A 19,276-nucleotide genomic window follows, 5' to 3' on the forward strand; every position below is an offset into this window, starting at 1 on the left:
ATATCCAAAACAGTATAAAACATGACCTGCTCTCCTCAAATCTCTTTCAAAAACAACACCTTCCCTTGGTCTTAGACCACATAAAATGAGAAATATAACATGCACAAAAGCCACTCTGTTACTTTGGTTTTCTTTTGCTAGACTCGCATTTGCCTCTCTTCTTTCCAATGAGAACTACAACCATGATTTCCACATCACTTGGTCTCCTAACAATGTAAACACCTCCACCGATGGACGATCAACAAGCCTAAAGCTTGATCAACAATCAGGTAATTAGCTTCTAAATATATTGTAAGCCTTCTTTGTTTTTACAAAATGTATAGAAAAATGATATCTAATTAATATTCATACTTTGTGGCTTCAAATTCTTAGGCTCAGCTTTTGGTTCGAATGAGATGTTCTTGTTTGGAGAAATTGATATGCAAATTAAATTAGTACCAGACTATTCAGCAGGCACAGTGCTAGCTTTCTATGTAAGTAAACAACAGTTAAATCATTCATGCATTAGTATATTTAATTAGCTTTTTAATAAAAATATGCATATAATTAAGTTTGTGTGGTTTTTTCCATTAATGTAGCTGAGCTCCGACGATCCAAACAGAGATGAAATAGATTTTGAATTTCTCGGAAATGTTACGGGGCAACCGTACATTTTGCAAACAAATGTGTATACCAATGGATCCGGCAACAGAGAAGAGAGGATAAATCTATGGTTTGATCCAACTAAGGAGTTTCATACCTACACTATCCTTTGGAATGTGTATCAGATAGTGTAAGTAATGTGTCAATTTTTCTTATTCTTTGCTCCTGAGCAACATATTTCAAATTTTCTTCAAAAGTAAACAAATACTATGTCATAACAAATCGAATTTCTCAGAGCTTGATAAACTAGCCCAGTAAAGCCTTTGATAAACTAGCATTTAAAATTTTGGGCTTGAAATGTGCTTTGCTTACAAGATGAATAAAAGAAGGCTTTAAAATAGGCCCAAAAGAAGAAATAGAAATTTAATGGGCCTTAAAAGTCTATTACAAAATAAAAAATCCTAATGTTATGTTTTGTTCCTTAATTATTTATATTATTTATATTATTTATATTATTATTATTATTATTATTATTATTATAGGTTCATGGTGGATTGGGTCCCTGTTCGAGTGTACCGCAACCATGTAGACAAAGGTGTGGCATTTCCTATACGACAACCAATGTCTCTTAAAGTGAGTCTATGGAACGGTGGCGATTGGGCGACACGTGGCGGTCTCGACAAAGTTGACTTTTCAAAGGGTCCTTTCATAGCTACATTTGGGGAGTATAAAATTGATGCTTGTGTTTGGAAGGGAAACCCTAGATATTGTAGATTGGGGAGCAATTCCTATTGGTGGAATCGGCCTAGATTCAATACTTTGAATTGGGCCCAAAGAAGGCTTTTCAAATGGGCCAGAAAATACCATATGGTCTATGATTATTGCCAAGATTACGAGAGATTTCAAGGCCGAGTACCTAAAGAATGCTCACTTCCCAAGTACTAAAGGCTAAAAACAGTAAGAGTTCTATAAGCAATGGCTAGCTTGGAAAAAAAAAGAAAGAAAAAAAAGTTGTTTCTTTTTGTTCGTAAAATAAAGAAATTTTTTACATGTGAGGTGTGTCGTTGTCACTAGATAATGATGATGGAAATAAATCTGTTGTTATTCTAATCCAAATAATTGGCCTTTGTTAAGAATTGTGCATAAATAACTTACTTTATTGAGATTCGCACAAGAAAAAGTTTTAACAGTTGGATAATTAAAATTTAGAACTATATCCATATCCGTATAGATATTCAGATATCAGATATCCATATCTAATTTTCAAATAAAGATACAGTCAAATAATATCCAATCCGTTTGCACCCCCACCATTATGCCCCAGAATGATACCTTGAGTCGGTGATATGTATAATGTATTGTAGAAGGATGTAAAAACTATGCTGAGGTGAGACAAGTTTTCTAAAGCTTTGAATTGGATGTAACACTTCTAGCCGATTATGTTTCCTAATGAAACGGGCTTTAAGCAATTTAAATGAATTGGGCTTCAAGCCCAATAAATTGGTCAGTACAATAGATTTTTAAACATTCAAATTCCGGACTTAACCCAATTAATTTACACCAAAACCAAAACCAACCCCAATCAATGGCCTGATCCTGAATCCAAACTCATACCAATTTATTACGATGACTGTATTATAAATTAGCACTCTTTGTTTTTAATTTTCACTAAATCATTTTCGAGACTTGTCACTAGTAGAGTCAAGATTCGGGACCGAGATTGCGTCAATTAGGGAAGCCTACAACGGCTAGTAGCAAACATAATTACAAACTAGTATATATAAACCATTGTACGTAATACAAAAATTAATCAATCAATAAAATATTTTTTTCTTCAAATTCCATCTTAAATTCTAACAATCTAAATAATATTTTTTAGTTTAAAGATTAGCATAATTAAGCTCCCTTGTAAATTAAAGTTTGTTAAAACATCTCTACTATATATACTATATTCAGAAATAAATTAAACATGACCTAATCTGTGTGCAAAAGGTACAATGCATCAGCAAGCACTCGTAAATTCTCCTCTCTGATCGTCTTTATCCTAATTGCTGTTTATATATATCCAATTCAGTTGGTGCGATGAGTTGTCGAATTTATGAATACATACATACAATTAGTTCTTATGAGACCAATTGTATATACGTGATGTGGGGTCGCCTTGCATGCTATATATATATATGTACAATTAAGCTGCGCTTGAGGCGATTAGCTCGGTTTGGTACAAATGCATCATATATATATATATATATATCCACGAGATGAGATGAGCAGATGGAGGAGATGAGGCGCATTTAGTGATGCAATCTGTGAAGCGTGCACATTTAATATTTTAGGCGTAGCTTTATAATTTATCTTGGTTCGTTACTTCATTTCATTGGTGTGACTTAATTTATTCACCCAATCACGGGTCCGGTCCGGTCCTTATTGCCACAATTTAATTTTCAAACTTAATTTGTATTTTATTTGACCGTTGGAATCATGAAGAAGATCAGAGATTTTTGTTTTTTTTTGAAGATTATTTGCTTGAAATTTCTTTGTTGGCAATATATATATATATATATATATATATCTCACAATCACCTACGCATGCTGTGACAAATTGCAAGGTAATGATTCTGCGATCTGCCAGTCAAATGCACGCACGCTCCAACTTAATTACATCCTACAGTTTAAGGTCAAAGAACTGTACATGTTTTGATTTTTACATACAGAAACCACGTGTTTTGATTTAATTAAGGAGCATGGTTTTAAAATTCTAATAATTGACATTTCTAATATTCAAAACGTTATATGGACCAATTACTTTCAAATTTTCTGAGTTGTAGGAATTTGACACTGAATATATATATATAATCTGCATCTTATAAAAGTTGTTCAAATATTTTTAACAGGAACCCAATTACACACTTTATTTTCATTTGTGTCAATCTGGTAATTTTAGTTCAAATATCACTAAGGTGGACAACACTTTTGGCCGACATATATTGCCAGCATTTTGATTTTGATTGATAATTTTGTATGGATATATATAATATATTTTCACTGACATGGACAATTATCTTTTTTATTGAGAGGTGCAGCCGTGCAGGGATATTATGATGGGGAACAAAAAGTGAAATCGTATAATTAATTAAAGAGATATTAAAAAAGGTTAACCCAAAAATCCATATAGAGAAATACTTGGGAGTATTTATTTATTTTATGAGGAGGGATCAAGTTACAATATTTTTTGAGTTACAACAAGTTACAACAAGCATTTTCTACATTTTGAAAGTCCAAATCGTCGATCCAAACCGTTAGATGTGATCTCTACAATAAAATGTGTTTGGAGACTAAATTTTACATTTTTTGGAATTTTTTTACTATTTATTAAGATGGGTACAAAAACTAGTCAAATTCAGACCATTAAATTTTGTACCCATCTTAATAAATAGTAAAAAAATTTCAAAAAAATATAAAATTTGGTCTCCAAGCACATTTTATTGTAGAGATCACATCTAACGGTTTGGATCGATGATTTGGACTTTCAAAATGTAGAAAATGCTTGTTGTAACTTGTTGTAACTCAAAAAATGTTGTAACTTGATCCCTCCTCTTATTATATATATATATATATATAGGTTGGCTAATTTCAAATCGATTGTTTCTGAGGTTCTGTGCAACTAAGTCGTTTTCTAATTTTCAAAGTCTAAAAAATCGATCCAAACCGTTAGATGTGACCTCTATATTAAATGTGCTTGGAGATTAAATTTTACATTTGTTTGAATTTTTTTACTATTTATTAAGCCACATTGAAAATCGTTGATTCAATGATCCAGTATGATTTTACTGTTTGGTTAAGTCACCATTGGATTAGCGATTTTCAAAGTGGCTTAATAAATAGTGAACAAATTAAAAAAAATTGTAAAATTTGGTCTCCACACATTTTAATATATATAGAGATCACATCTAACAGCTTAAATTCACTTTTTAAACTTTAAAAATTAAAAAAGGTCTGAGTTGTATGAAATCTCAGAATCAATCGATTTAATATTAGTGAAACTCTATATATATTAATTAATAATACATAACAGTGTTGCGCTGTAACTCGCAGGCGTCACTTTCTACCAACGCATCTCTTATACACAACACCATCATATCCTTGTCCATAATATAAGTCATCTACCAAAATTGGCATTATCACCTAAAAATATCCCACTCAACACACACCTCAGGTTCTATGTATCCATACCCGTAGCGGGTCTTTAAAAGGAAAAGGAGATGACCCGGTACAGGAAGGTTTATAGAATAGGAGGAAAGAGAAGATGTTGAAGCAGCAATCATGTAAACTGGGAGGAAGCTTCGTCTTCCTCTAGCAATCAGTGGTAATCATAATCAATCACCGCCCAGAAACCGTGAAAATTACGACGACATGTCTGTCGACAAACTAATTATATATATATATATTTTATAAAACTGTGGCCATCCAAACGCAACTCCTCCTGCAGGGACCATAGGGAACACCGATTGACCACCTCCATCATACCAAATTTTGTTACCTTAGACTCCTGTCTGTGGGACCCACCCCACCCCCGCCTTCATACTTCTCCGATCTCTTGTGGCTCTAACCTTCCAACACCTTCGTGTTGCGTGGTAGTGCTACTGGTCCTTCATTTTATTTTTTTCATCAAAGTGATGTACCAATTTTTATATATTTTTATCAAGTAGGACAAAAACATGGTTGTTTATTTTTTTTTTCAAAAGTGGTTCGTTATAAGATGAGATACACAGGAGAAAGCCACAGAAAAAAAATGTTTAAACAATGAGTGATGGCAAAATCAGTTAGGTCTTTCTTATCCTTCAAGATTAATTATTAGATGGAAAAGGCTGACATAAGCCATAGACGACCAAACCTCAAGTGAGACTGTGAGACCTTTACAAACTTGCCATACTAATTAATTTGCTCATTAGATCTAATCAACTGCACTTAATTATACATAATGCAAAATGTTAAAGTATAATAAAACCAAATAAATTATAAAGAAATGAACCAATTAAGCTTATCAAAGAGGTGGACTAGCTATATATATATATATATATAGAGTACGGCTAACGCGCTTCCTCTAGCATATGGGCCGAAATGCTTCCGGTGGAAATTTGAAATTTCAAAATCCAAAAAGTCGATCTGAACCGTTCATCTCCTTCTCCATATTAATATCTGCTTGGAGACCAAATTTTACATTTTTCTGAATTTTTTTACTATTTATTAAGCCACTTTGAAAATCGCTGATCCAACGGTAGCTTCTGATTTTTACTGTTTGGCAAGCCACCGTTGGATCAGCGATTTTCAAAGTGGCTTAATAAATAGTAAAAAATTTCAGAAAAATGTAAAATTTGGTCTCCAAGCAGATATTAATATGGAGAAGGAGATGAACGGTTCAGATCGACTTTTTGGATTTTGAAATTTCAAATTTCCACCGGAAGCATTTCGGCCCATATGCTAGAGGAAGCGCGTTAGCCGTACTCTATATATATATATATATATATATATATAGAGGGTGGCTAATATCAAAACGTTTGCACCATGCCTCCCGTGCAACCAAGTCATTTTTTGATTTTTAAAGTCCAAATGATCGATCCGAACCGTTAGATGTGTTCTCCATATTAAAATGTGCTTGGAGACCAAATTTTACATTTTTTGGAATTTGTTTACTATTTATTAAGCCACTTTGAAAATCGCTGACCGGTAGCTTCTGATTTTACTGTTTGGTTAAGCCACCGTTGGATCAGCGATTTTCAAAGTGGCTTAATAAATAGTAAAAGAATTCCAAAAAATGTAAAATTTGGTCTCCAAGCACATTTTAATATGGAGAACACATCTAATGGTTCGGATCGATCATTTGAACTTTAAAAATTAAAAAATGACTTGGTTGCACGGGAGGCATGGTGCAAACGTTTTGATATTAGCCACCCTATATATATATATATATATATATATAGTACGGCTAACGCGCTTCCTCTAGCATATGGGCCGAAATGCTTCCGGTGGAAATTTGAAATTTCACAATCCAAAAAGTCGATCTGAACCGTTCATCTTCTTCTCCATATTAATATCTGCTTGGAGACCAAATTTTACATTTTTCTGAAATTTTTTACTATTTATTAAGCCACTTTGAAAATCGCTGATCCAATGGTTTTACTGTTTTGTTAAGCCACCGTTGGATCAGCGATTTTCAAAGTGGCTTAATAAATAGTAAAAAATTTCAGAAAAATGTAAAATTTGGTCTCCAAGCAGATATTAATATGGAGAAGGAGATGAACGGTTCAGATCGACTTTTTGGATTTTGAAATTTCAAATTTCCACCGGAAGCATTTCGGCCCATATGCTAGAGGAAGCGCGTTAGCCGTACTCTATATATATATATATATATGGATATGGAGAGGGTGGCAAGTGGCAATTAAAGTATACCTAGTCCATGCACGACCTCGTCCCATTATTTTTGGATATGGTATCTGGATTCCCAATAATTCTCACCAATTTGTGTGATTATTGAAGGATCCTTCTCTTTCATTCCTTCCTTGTCCCGCACGCTCTTTCTCTAACCAGTAACCAGTTGCCTTACTTACTGTTTCATTCTTCTCTACCGCACTTTCAAATATTGTGCATGTAGCGGGTAAATAAATGTAAGGAATTGACCCGCTACACAATTATATAAATATCATGATTCGTTCCAATTATCCAACTAACTATTTGTAGACATATCCACGTGATGTGTTTCCTTTCGTTGCTCTTCCAATAATTACAATCATGAAATGATAAGTTAAAGTAAAGTAAGTAACCCAATAATATATAAATTAAATTAATACACCAGCATAAGCTGCCAAAATAACTTTATATATAGAAAATTAATTAAAAGAAGTCAAGTGATTGGAGCACAAAAAAAATCAACTAAAGAAGTCTAATTTAAGGAGGCAAAGAATCCTTTGATGGATATTTATTCTAAGCATAGCAACATATTACAAACATACGTAATAATTTATGTAGAACCATAAAGGGAAAAACTCAACAAATTAAGGCAAGCAAATATATATGTTTCTTAATTCCTTAATTCACAGTAATTACATACAAATATAATCTCAGACCCAAACAATTTTGTTACTAATTAAAACTAATTATTTCACTACCTAGAAATTACCTTTTATCAATTCTAAACCCTCAAATTAAAGGACTTCTCCAATAAAATAAAATAAGGGAGAAGCAAATTAAGTAATTAATTAAAGCCCACTAAAGGACATAAAAGGAAATTAAAAACTAACCCCACTAAAATTTCAACAAACTCCTCAAACTATTAACAAAGAAAATTTTAAAAGGTTGTGAGTAATCTATTTTGTTTTGTCTAAGACTATCTCCTTTTCTTAATTTCTTCTCATCAGTTCTTTTCTTTCCCACCTAACAGGTTGCTGAATGGGTAAAAGGGTTGTAAAAATGTGATTTAAATGGGGCAGATCCACTGCCGGGTTTAGACCCGTCTCGGTCTTGTGAATCCGTACCGCCTGCTCCTCCGATCCTTTCGCAAGAAGGACATAGTGCAAGTGTTGCGGCCGGGAATTGCATGTAGTGAGGTGGTGGTGCAAATTTTAAAGCTTTCAAATCCTGCAATTCCTTTTGCAATCGCCGGTTTTCTTCGGTTAATGTCTCGCAACAACGTTTCAGGAACTCGCAATCTACCTCAGTTTGTTTCAGCTTTGTTCTGTGTTTGGACAAAAATGAAATAACAAATTAATATGTATAATTGAAGTGGATATTTTAATATGTTGATAATGAATAATATGACAGAAAAACATATATAAGGGGTGAAATAATTTGAAATTAAAAAAAGTTGTAAGTACTTGAATGATAGTTTGGTAGAAAACATGGAATATCATAATTAGTTTAAGATTAAATTCAAACCTTGCTCTTCTATTTTGGAACCATACTTCTACTTGCCTTGGCCTGAGATTCAACTGCTTTGCCAAAACTTGCTTTTGCTTCTACTCCAAATTAACCCACAAAAAAAAAAAAAAAAAAAAAAATAGTGTAAGTGAAGAATAAACTAACAATAGTTCATGAACTTAATTAGACAATACAGAGCAATCCAACTTAAAACATTTTTAACAATACTTTGCTGTTCTTTTCTTTGATTTTTTTTTTGTCAATCTTTGCTTTATGAAAAAATCTGAATTTTTTTTTTATTACAAATCAGAGATAAATTTACAATAAAAAGGTTTCTTTAAACCTACCGGATTGAGAGTAGTATGCTCCTTAAACCTATCCTCCAAGAGAGCAGATTGCTCTTTCGTGAGCCGTAATTTCTTTCTCGTACTGCCATCATCGTCTTCCTCACTAGCACGCGAATTAGAATTGTTAGACAAAGCCTCTCCAGCAGTTTCCCTTTCTCTCTTGACCATTCCATGAATGTACCCTGCCGAAAAAGCCGTGACTGCACTGTGAGGAGGCGAAGGTACGCGCGTGGTGCCGGTGAAAGTACTATGCTTGGAAATCTCCAGCTCTAGCTTCGGTAGATTGGTGTGCATGATTTCGGGGATGCTTAGGGTTAACGATGGTTCGTTCAAATTAGGTTTAGGGACTGAGTTGTTCTTCGCTGCCGGTATGCTTGCTCCGCTCACTGATAATCCAAGGGCTAAACCGGTATCGACGCAAGTTTCTTGGTGGGCTTTATCCATGCTTTGTTTACAAATCTATATATCTCCCCTAGCTCGTGTGCTTCTATATTTTTATATCTCAGTAGATTTATAGAGGGAAGAGAGAAAAAGAGAAAGAGAGATGCCTATGATTGTAGTGAAGTAGAGGGAAGGAATGAGTGAGAAGGGAAGGAAATGCTATGAATATGATGAGAGAATGTATATAGGGGATAAAGGATTTGAGTGGGTATGTCTCATGTATATATAAATAGGAACAGAGTACCAAGGTTGACAAATGTCAACTACACTTTTGTTTATTTCAATTCTCTTTATATATATTTTTTTTTCATACTTTTTCTGTCTCTATCTCTTTCTCTCTGGTTCCTGAACACAAAAGCAAACAGAGGGAGAGGAGGTGCAGAAGCAAGGCTCTTTTAAGGATGCGACTACGTGGATTCACATGGAGGTGATGATTTATGAGGTACACTAGTTGTACCATTTAATGCACAAATTATATTATATCTTTTGATTTGGTACTCCAGGCCTTCCAAAGACCTTTATTTCATGATAAATTTAAAAATAAAGTTGAAGGAAAAAAAAAATATGTATTACAGACGGGAGTGGAGCAAGATTTTTAAGTTATGGAGATCAAATATGAATATAGTCAATTATAAAAAAATTTCATACTTTAAATGGGAGCCAATATTACCGTATCTATAATATTTTATCCTATGCTATGTAGAAAATTGTGTACAAGTACGAAAATTTTCAAAATAAATGAGAGTCAATTGATCATCATTTTTTGAATGTACTGAACAAACTTTTTATGAACTACAACCCAAAATTATATTTAAAAAATTAATATCAAAGCATTTTTTTATATGTGATCGTATTATATACTCTAGGTCTTAAATATATTGATTTTTCTAAATTTTTATTTGACTAATTTCATGCATGAGTCTATAAAAAAAACTGTAATATATATGTTAATCCAACTAAATAGTCAACTTTCTCTCTGTATGAATTTATATTGTTATATCCTCCAATTTCTTTTGAATTAGAACAATGATAGAATTAATTATGTAATCACCCAACAATTATTGGCCAAAAATCGTGAGACATTCTTTCTATAAAAATATATTTGTACTAAAAAAATAGACAATATCTAAAAGTTATCACCACTGCCAAAAGTACTAGCAATATTTTTTTTGTATAGTGCCAAAATTACTAGCAATATTTTTTTGTATACTCTTGATGATATTAACAATCAAGATGTATATGATTAAAACTGAAAATTCCATTGATTAGAATTGAATAAATATATTTTAAATTTTTGTTAAAATATAATAACAATAATGTAAAAGGACAAAGAGAAAAAAATACTTGCTACTTCAAATATATATACTTGCATAATTTTTAAAACAAGTATATGTTAGTTTTTTTGTTTGGTCACTGCTACTTATTGTAGCTGGTAGAGGCATTATCCTCCTAGCTAGGAGAGGACTGGGTGTGTGAGCAGGGACGAATCTAGGATTTTCGTCAGGAAGGACAAAAAAAATATCAAATCGGATTTAAACCCATTAACTAATTGGATACTTGATAAAAAAAATAATGCTTTGACTTATATTTTTCAATGCTCTGATTTATAATTTATGATGGTTTAACTTATAATTTTAATTACCAATCATAATTCAAGAAATTTATTTTGATCTTAGCACTAAATTTAACCCAAATTACAAATTAAATATCCAAAGGGGGCAAAAAATTTTCCAGAGGACGACAAAGTCGATCAGTACCGATCGATCACCACAAAAACTCAAAATCCAGGAAGACCGGCTGCCCCCCCCGGTTACATGATGGATCTGCCTCTGTGTGTGAGAATGAATATAGAGCCTACAAACTATCATAAAAAAAAAAAATCATATAATTTTTGGTCCACACATTTAACAAAATACCTTGTCTAGGCCTAAATTTGAAAGGGATGCCGGAGAAGGAAACTAAGTAGGCTCAATTATAGAGCACATCAAGGGTGTGTGACTGTGCCTCCTCTACTCACGACCCACCCATCCACCCACCTTTGAACTCATTAATTATGTGTGTTGAGTTTCTGCCACTCTGCAAACCTCCCAATTGGACTATACTCATCTTTATTTTGCTATCCAAATAATACGACATACATGTGCTATCAAGAAAGAAGACTCTTGATGTGCTCTCTTTCATTTGGCTGCATCTCTCTCTCTCTCTCATTTGCTTGTCTTACCAACCTATCTAATATTAATTGGTGTCATACTCTATATACCTGTAATAATTGCACCATATATCATGGTTTTTTTTTTTTTTGGGCATTTCTACCCTATAATTAAGCTGAAAATTGACTCTGTTAATTAAACAGTGGTACTCGGGTATTAATTATTTATTGAGTAGAATAAAAAATTGTAATTAATTTTTTAATGAGTTAATTATTGTTTTATATTTTGGGTGCATCATTTTAAGACAGACATCACTAATTATTGGGTCCGGATCCCCTAAAGTAACCCAATCTTTGGGTTTTTGATTGAGACCGTCCGATTCGAAACCGTCACTCGAGATTACTTCGCAATTCGAATTCATCTCTCGGGATGTGTGTGTGCTCCACTTCGGATGGATTATCACAAATTCAAATCAGACAGCCCTGATTTAAAACCCAAAGATTGGGTTACTTCACTGGATCTGAACTCCTAATTATTGGGGTGTAGTATAATTAAGTGATCAGACTTGAGTACTTAATTAATGTATGTATAATTAAATATTCTGTGTCCTTGTTGTACTTTAAGGGCTGTATCATCAGAATCCAGTCTTAATAAATTTAGATCGAGGACAGAGCATTGCTATCCTCACCCCAAAACGCACCCAATATGTTAATTGGCTGCCTTGTTGTAGTATAGCAATGAACTTATCTACAAATATGATTCGCGCAATATTATTATTATTATTATTGTTTGAGATAAAAAGATAGAAATCTAGCCTACCAACTATAATAAATGTTGATTCTTCTACAAACAATAATTTGCATATTGAATGAGCCTTAATTAATTAATTAATTAATTAAGTTCGATAGTCGTACATAGGGTCATATATATGTACATAGTACTCTATATATGTTGGCCAGATACGGTACGTATTTGTAATAATTGGATCCAACTGCGATATAATTAACACCGTACTGGCATTGATCGATGTATGCATGGTAAGATGCAATTTTGTTAGTTGAAGCTAGTGCTCAGCTCAGGTAATGCATGAGGGGAGGGACCCAATTTTAAATTTCTCATTGAAAGTGTACACATGTGATGTTGGCCCTATAGATGGTGTGGTTACTTTCTGTAGCTAAGTTGCCTATGGGTTTTGGGCATCTCTTACCCCACCCTTGTCTGGTCTTTCTTTAGGGTTTTAGTAGATAATTAGATGCATGTCTCTGCCTTTATAGAAACAATTAATTAATTTTCATCTTTGAAATATATTCTGGTTACAGTTCCTAAGAATTTTCTTTAATTTGGAGGAGAAAATTCTCTAAAACACATATCTTATCTTGCAATTTTTATATTATTTCCAAAAGAAAATTATATATATGGTTCTTGAATTTTCTCAGTCGTCTGGAGGAAATTAAATGAATAATAATTTCTGTTTATTTATTTGTTTTCTTCTCTCTTTTTTTTTTATTTGGTGTGGGTGGGGTTAATTTGATGCATGAATAAGACAGGAGATCGAACTAAGGAAAATGGTTACTGGTAGTGTGGCCTCCCCTTGTCTTGTATACAAGAGGTAAAGATAGGGATGTGTGTATTGGCTATATATCTCCTAGAAACCTCTATTAATTATCTTCAGAATATATTAAAATCAGACCTAATTAAGCAGCTTTCTGTTTTATGATATTTAGTACAAATAATATTTAATGATGTGGCCCAACTTCCCTAAACGGTGCTTGGATTGAGATATATATATATATATATATATATATATATATATATATATATATATATATATATATATATATGGTGCTATGATTTGCTCAATGATTAGCTCATCACAACTACTCTAGATCTTAATCAAAGAAGAGGAAATGCTTTGGGGACACTCCTAATGAAGCACAAAAAATGATAATCATTCCACCGTAACAAGCGGTGCATGTGAGATAACTACTCATTAATTGAGGCTTATAGTTAAGGTATATATAATTCATTGATTGAAACATAACTCCAAACTAGCTAGCTAGTTTATACTTTATACAAAGCTAAAGGTGAGTTTGATTCACCATCTCACATATATTGATAAGTTAAGATTTATCAACTATATATCTATTGTCATGTGAAAATTTTTTGTGGTTCTTTCCAAAAGATAAACTATCATAGACATACAAATTTTCAATTAAATATATTTGATCACATATTACACAATATATATAATTTAACTACTCAATTAGTTAAAAAAAAGTAACTGAAGGATTTCTTATGAATATTTAAGGTAGAGAAAATGAAAATATGACCTTTATTAAATATATATATATATATATACACTCAGCCATTGACATTATGATGATCTGTATTTGAAAAATATACACATAATTTTCAAATATGGGTTATTTATTATACGACACGTACTCCATTTATATATATATATATATATATATATATATATATATATATAGATGGGCTATGGTGCATTGCAATGCATAGGCCATGTTGTGCATTGGACCATAAATTACCGATTCAAAGTCCAAATGACCGATCCAAACCGTTCATCTTGTTCTCCATATTAATATGTGCTTGGAGACCAAATTTTATATTTTTTAGAATTTTTTTACTATTTATTAAGTCACTTTGAAAATCGCTGATCCAACGGTGACTGTTTAGAACAGTAAAATCAGAAGCCACCGTTGGATCAACGATTTTCAAAGTGGCTTAATAAATAGTAAAAAAATTCCAAAAAATATATAATTTGGTCGCCAAGCACATATTAATATGGAGAACAAGATGAACGGTTTGGATCGGTCATTTGAACTTTGAATCGGTGATTTATGATCCAATGCACACCATGGCCTATATATGCATTGCAATGCACCGTAGCCCATCTCTCTATATATATACATACATATATACCGCTACAAGACATCCAAGTTTGTTAAAACTTCATTGTTGATGGTACATTTTAATATTACACATGTTAGGTACGGTACTAAAAAAAAGTACCCTATATATATATATGTCATCTTATCAATATCCTAAGCTCACTGGATTTGCAAGAATTAATTATTGTATTAATTAATACTATATATCTAATGAAAGGAAATCACTAGCTAGTCAGTTGCAAGTCCACCTCAAATGAAATCAATAGTTTAATTTGAAGTTCCACCCCATGCAATTAATAGACCAAAACAGATCCATGCATCACATCAATATGTCCATGTTCCGGACATAAGCTTCAAGCTTTGAAACATGCATATACAACAGATATTACGTACAAAGACATCTTTTTCAAGTATAGCAATAATTGGTACAAACTGATACACCTTCAAATAAAACATGACAGATGCAGAAGCAAACGTAGGATTTCTGTCAGGGAGGGACAGAATTTGGGTTCAAATAACTTATTGGGTTCAAACCCATTAACTAAGCAGGTACTAGATAAAATAAACAATCAACATAATAAGAAACAATAAAAATAATATAGTCTTACATAATAAAAAACAACAACATATTATCATTTTACATATTAAAAACAATAAAGTTGATTCGGATCCGTAAATTTCTATAAATTTTCTATAAAACAACAAAGTTTTTCATTAACAGTGTTTTCGGACTGGTCTGGTAGGCTTTTCAGTTCTAGAGAGGAGCAAAACAATTTTCAGGGAGAAGCAAAGTGATACCAAATTTGTATTTTTCTACTAAATTTCAAAATCTAAGAAGAGACAGTTGTCCCTCTCTGACTGTGTGTGAGTCCGCCCTTGAACAGATATATTCAAAAACATGTATAAGTCGTATGTATACACATGACAGATGTATTCATAAGAATTAATTCTATCTCGACATAATTAATGCTCAAAATCGATCGATCTGTCTACTGAGTACAAATACAGTATGTATTTATAGCCACACATATTACACATTTATATATATATGACTACTCTAACTAATTAACTAACTGACTAACTAATCTTCTGCTAAGAGTCCTAATAAAACTTGTACACTCCTGTTGACCGGTGTCCTGTGGGACTCATCTAATAGACGGCCTGAGCTTCGTGCTTGGCACAAATCCGACCCTACCGATCGAATCAAAGAGACAAGTTTCTTTTTATTTTTTAATTTGTAAATCTGAAAATTGAATAAAATAATTCACAAGTTATGATACCTTCTGTGGCGGGGCACCCTCATATAGCCATATGTGTTATTGTCTAATGGATAGTATGTATGCTAAAAAAACAAAATGGATATATTTTTTTTCTGATCACATCCTGTAATAAAGAAGTTATAAACAAATAGCTAGATTGGAGTCAACTAAAAATGAACAATAAACAAGGTGTCCAGTACATGACACATATATATATATAGTGACGCTGTCATTTTTTTTTTTTCCAAAGAAGCATATCCAAATTCCGTAAGATCAAGAGGTGCTAAAAAATTAAACGAACAACTTAGGCAGTATAATGATATAAAATAAAGGAAAACTATGATATCTTCAAATGCCAGATCTTGTTTCTAAGGAGGCGTTTGGTTCGCACTATAGACGGGGAATAGAAGAATTCCAAAGAATGTAATACCATGGAATAGTATTTAAAGAAATGTGTCATTATCATATTTGGTTCGCACATAGTTATCACTTTCGACATTTCATGATTCTTAAATTTTTTATCCCACAATGAATGTAATTAATTCCAAAAATACATATACAAATATCCAATCACATGGAACCATCACTAGTTCAATTTTGATTTGTTTAATTTAATAGATTATGGTAAATCAGTACCAGAATCTGGTACAGAAGCTTGAAATACTGGTACAAGTCCATACTAAGGTTGGTACAATAACAATGGGCTGGTACAAAGTTTTAGAATCAGTAACTAATCTAACTAATCTTGGTTCTTGATTTAGGACATGATTTAGTAATTTTAAGGGTTTTTAATTTTACGTTCTATAATTAAAATAGAAGAAATGATAAATCTAAAAATTGATTCATAGAAAATAAAAAAAGAATTGACTTGTCAGAAATAATCATGCAAATTTCACAACCAGGCCCCTACTTTTATTTGTTATTTTATTTTCTTTTTAAAATGCTTGAGAAATCATAAAGTTCTTTGAGATTAAAGACTCATTAACACTAGTGGAAAAACTGGAATTAGGATTGGCTATATGAAACAACCGATAATAATACCTATCTGGATTGGTTTTCTTAAAACCACCGATCCTAAAAACTATTTAGATCGGTACTTTTGGTCAACCGATCCTAATTTATGAACTATTAGGATCGGGTTTTTGTTAGAACCGATCCTGATAGTATCAGGATCGGTTTGTTTGAAACAACTGATCCTAATAGTTCATAAATTAGGATCAGTTGTTTGTCAAAACCGATCCTGATACTATCAGGATCGGTTTTTTGAAACAACTGATCCTAATAATTCATAAATTAGGATCAGATGTTTGTCAAAACCGATCTTGATACTATCAGGATCGGTTCTAACAATAAACCGATCCTAATAGTTCATAAATTATGATCGGTTGTTTATAACAACCGATCCTAATAGTTCATATGAAAAATGAAAAATTGGAGAATAACATGAAAATGAAAATGAAAAATTGGAGACCAGTAGATCAGCAAGTCTGGACTGATACAGGGACCAAACTGAAAAAGTGATTACACCAGCATGTAGAGTATTCAAAAATACATAGAACTGACACAAATTTTAATTTATTTGGATTTTTCTACAGTTAGTTGTGAATTTCCAAAGTTGCAGCTTTCGAAATAACTTTAAACATCTATAACTTTGGCTAAGAAAGTCGAATTTGGGCGTATGACCACTTTTTGGATACGAGAGAATGAGACAAATCCAATTTTTCCCGGGTGATACACCGAGCATCGTCCCATCGGAAGCATTAGAATTTCAAAAAAACGTCGTTTAGTGCCTCAAAAATTCAGTTTAAGTTTTCGTTCAACGGTAGACATACAACAATCGGTATTTTGTTTATAAATGTCGTTTTTTTTTTATAAACTCATTTTTTATAATATATATATATATATATAGAGTACGGCTAACGCGCTTCCTCTAGCATATGGGCCGAAATGCTTCCGGTGGAAAGTTGAAAATTCAAAATCCAAAAAGTCGATCTGAACCGTTCATCTTCTTCTCCATATTAATATCTGCTTGGAGACCAAATTTTACATTTTTCTGAAATTTTTTACTATTTATTAAGCCATTTTGAAAATCGCTGATCCAACGGTAGCTTCTGATTTTTACTGTTTGGTAAGCCACCGTTGGATCAGCAATTTTCAAAGTGGCTTAATAAATAGTAAAAAATTTCAGAAAAATGTAAAATTTGGTCTCCAAGCAGATATTAATATGGAGAAGAGGATGAACGGTTCAGATCGACTTTTTGGATTTTGAAATTTCAACTTTCTACCGGAAGCATTTCGGCCCATATGCTAGAGGAAGCGCGTTAGCCGTACTCTATATATATATATATATATATATATAGTATAATATATATATATGTATATATAGTATAATATATGTATATGTATATATAATATAATATATGTATATGTATATATAATATAATATAATACATGTATATATAATATATGTATATGTATATATAAAATGATATTGATAATTATTAAAATGACAATAATTTAAAATGATATTGATAAAATTTATACTAAAATATAATGCTAGAATATTTTTATTGTATTATTAAATAATTTTGACAAATTAAATTGTATAGTTGAACATGTATGTTGCATCAATGACTTGTGTCAAACATGCATGACCATAGAACATCAACTCTTGTTAGGTGAGTTAATGAAGGAACAAAGACAAATGTCGTCCGTTGGTCAATCGAAACCGTTTAAATTAAATAGCACCGCATTTATTGTCTTGCATCCAATTTTGATCAAAATTTATTTTTAGTAACCCATCCATCTAATTGACCGAAAATTGAAGCATTGTATGGCCATAAACACTTCGTGTTGGATTGAAGATCATACATAATAAATTTTTTGAACTTTTAGGTTGGTTACGTTCAATGTTCTCTCTTGATCATTTTAAAACAAATTTAGAATGATTTCACTGCAAATCGACCGTTAATTTCTCGCGTGAAAATGAACGGTCCGGAATGTTTTCTAAATTTGAAGGGGGATATAATGATGGAAGTCTATAAAAAAAATGACATGTAAAGTATTATTTGGCTATATAAGATGTTAAAAAATATATATATATTTTGAATTTTTTTCATATGTATTGCTGTACATGCATTGTGTGATTAGTAAATACCAAACTTTCATACCGTCCGATAAGTGAAAAACGGTTCTGATTAGATAATATCTCTGTTTAGATAATTACCATTAGGATCGGTTGTATAAAGAACTGATCCTAATGTATGCACTATTAGGATCGGTTTTTTATAATAACCGATCCTAATTATGAAAAAAAAAATTGGTTCTGCAAAAAAAAAAAACAATTAGGATCGGTTGTTTCAAACAACAGATCCTAATAGTACTATCAAACAACCGAATCTAATAGTACTATTAGGATCGGTTGTTTCAAACATTAAAAAAAAGGAATTAGGATCAGTTGTTTAAAATAACCGATCCTAAAAATAATCAGGATCAGTTATTTCGAAATAATCAATCCTAAAAATAATCAGGATCAGTTATTTCGAAATAACCGATCCTGATAACTCCCTATATACCTTGCTTATGGTTCTTATTTTCATTTCGCGCCTCTTATTTTCAACTTAGCGTCTCTCTCTCTGTGTCTCCGTCTCTTCCTCTCAAATACTCAGACC

The 19,276-nt window shown here is 32.1% G+C and overlaps 2 protein-coding genes across 2 annotated transcripts; one reads left to right on the forward strand and one right to left on the reverse strand.

The window, feature by feature from the left end:
- Nucleotides 1-54: 54 nt before the first annotated feature.
- On the forward strand, nt 55-1,623 carry XTH10 (xyloglucan endotransglucosylase/hydrolase 10). Its single transcript, XM_078321343.1, has 4 exons — nt 55-269; nt 373-473; nt 579-772; nt 1,125-1,623. Exons 1-4 carry the CDS (start codon nt 86-88, stop codon nt 1,525-1,527), a joined length of 882 nt encoding a protein of 293 aa, XP_078177469.1. The 5' UTR covers nt 55-85; the 3' UTR covers nt 1,528-1,623.
- A 6,102-nt stretch (nt 1,624-7,725) lies between these two features.
- Nucleotides 7,726-9,648, reverse strand: LOC144571956 (homeobox-leucine zipper protein HOX19-like). Its single transcript, XM_078321353.1, has 3 exons — nt 8,844-9,648; nt 8,515-8,594; nt 7,726-8,314 (listed from the first exon to the last, which is right to left on the reverse strand). Exons 1-3 carry the CDS (start codon nt 9,285-9,287, stop codon nt 8,014-8,016), a joined length of 825 nt encoding a protein of 274 aa, XP_078177479.1. The 5' UTR covers nt 9,288-9,648; the 3' UTR covers nt 7,726-8,013.
- Nucleotides 9,649-19,276: the final 9,628 nt, after the last annotated feature.

This window comes from Carex rostrata, chromosome 2 (genome assembly GCF_964058835.1).
Source record: "Carex rostrata chromosome 2, lpCarRost1.2, whole genome shotgun sequence".
In the NCBI taxonomy this organism is placed as follows: domain Eukaryota; kingdom Viridiplantae; phylum Streptophyta; class Magnoliopsida; order Poales; family Cyperaceae; genus Carex; species Carex rostrata.

What these genes read in the sequence shown, in the direction of transcription:
- XTH10 (XM_078321343.1), top strand. Translation starts at nt 86, where the DNA reads ATGAGAAATATAACATGCACAAAAGCCACTCTGTTACTTTGGTTTTCT. An exon ending in GCACAGTGCTAGCTTTCTAT is followed by an intron (nt 474 to 578) that starts GTAAGTAAACAA and finishes CCATTAATGTAG; the next exon opens with CTGAGCTCCGACGATCCAAA. An exon ending in TGGAATGTGTATCAGATAGT is followed by an intron (nt 773 to 1,124) that starts GTAAGTAATGTG and finishes TTATTATTATAG; the next exon opens with GTTCATGGTGGATTGGGTCC.
- LOC144571956 (XM_078321353.1), bottom strand. Translation starts at nt 9,287, where the DNA reads ATGGATAAAGCCCACCAAGAAACTTGCGTCGATACCGGTTTAGCCCTT. An exon ending in AGCATACTACTCTCAATCCG is followed by an intron (nt 8,595 to 8,843) that starts GTAGGTTTAAAG and finishes AATTTGGAGTAG; the next exon opens with AAGCAAAAGCAAGTTTTGGC. An exon ending in TTCCAAAATAGAAGAGCAAG is followed by an intron (nt 8,315 to 8,514) that starts GTTTGAATTTAA and finishes GTCCAAACACAG; the next exon opens with AACAAAGCTGAAACAAACTG.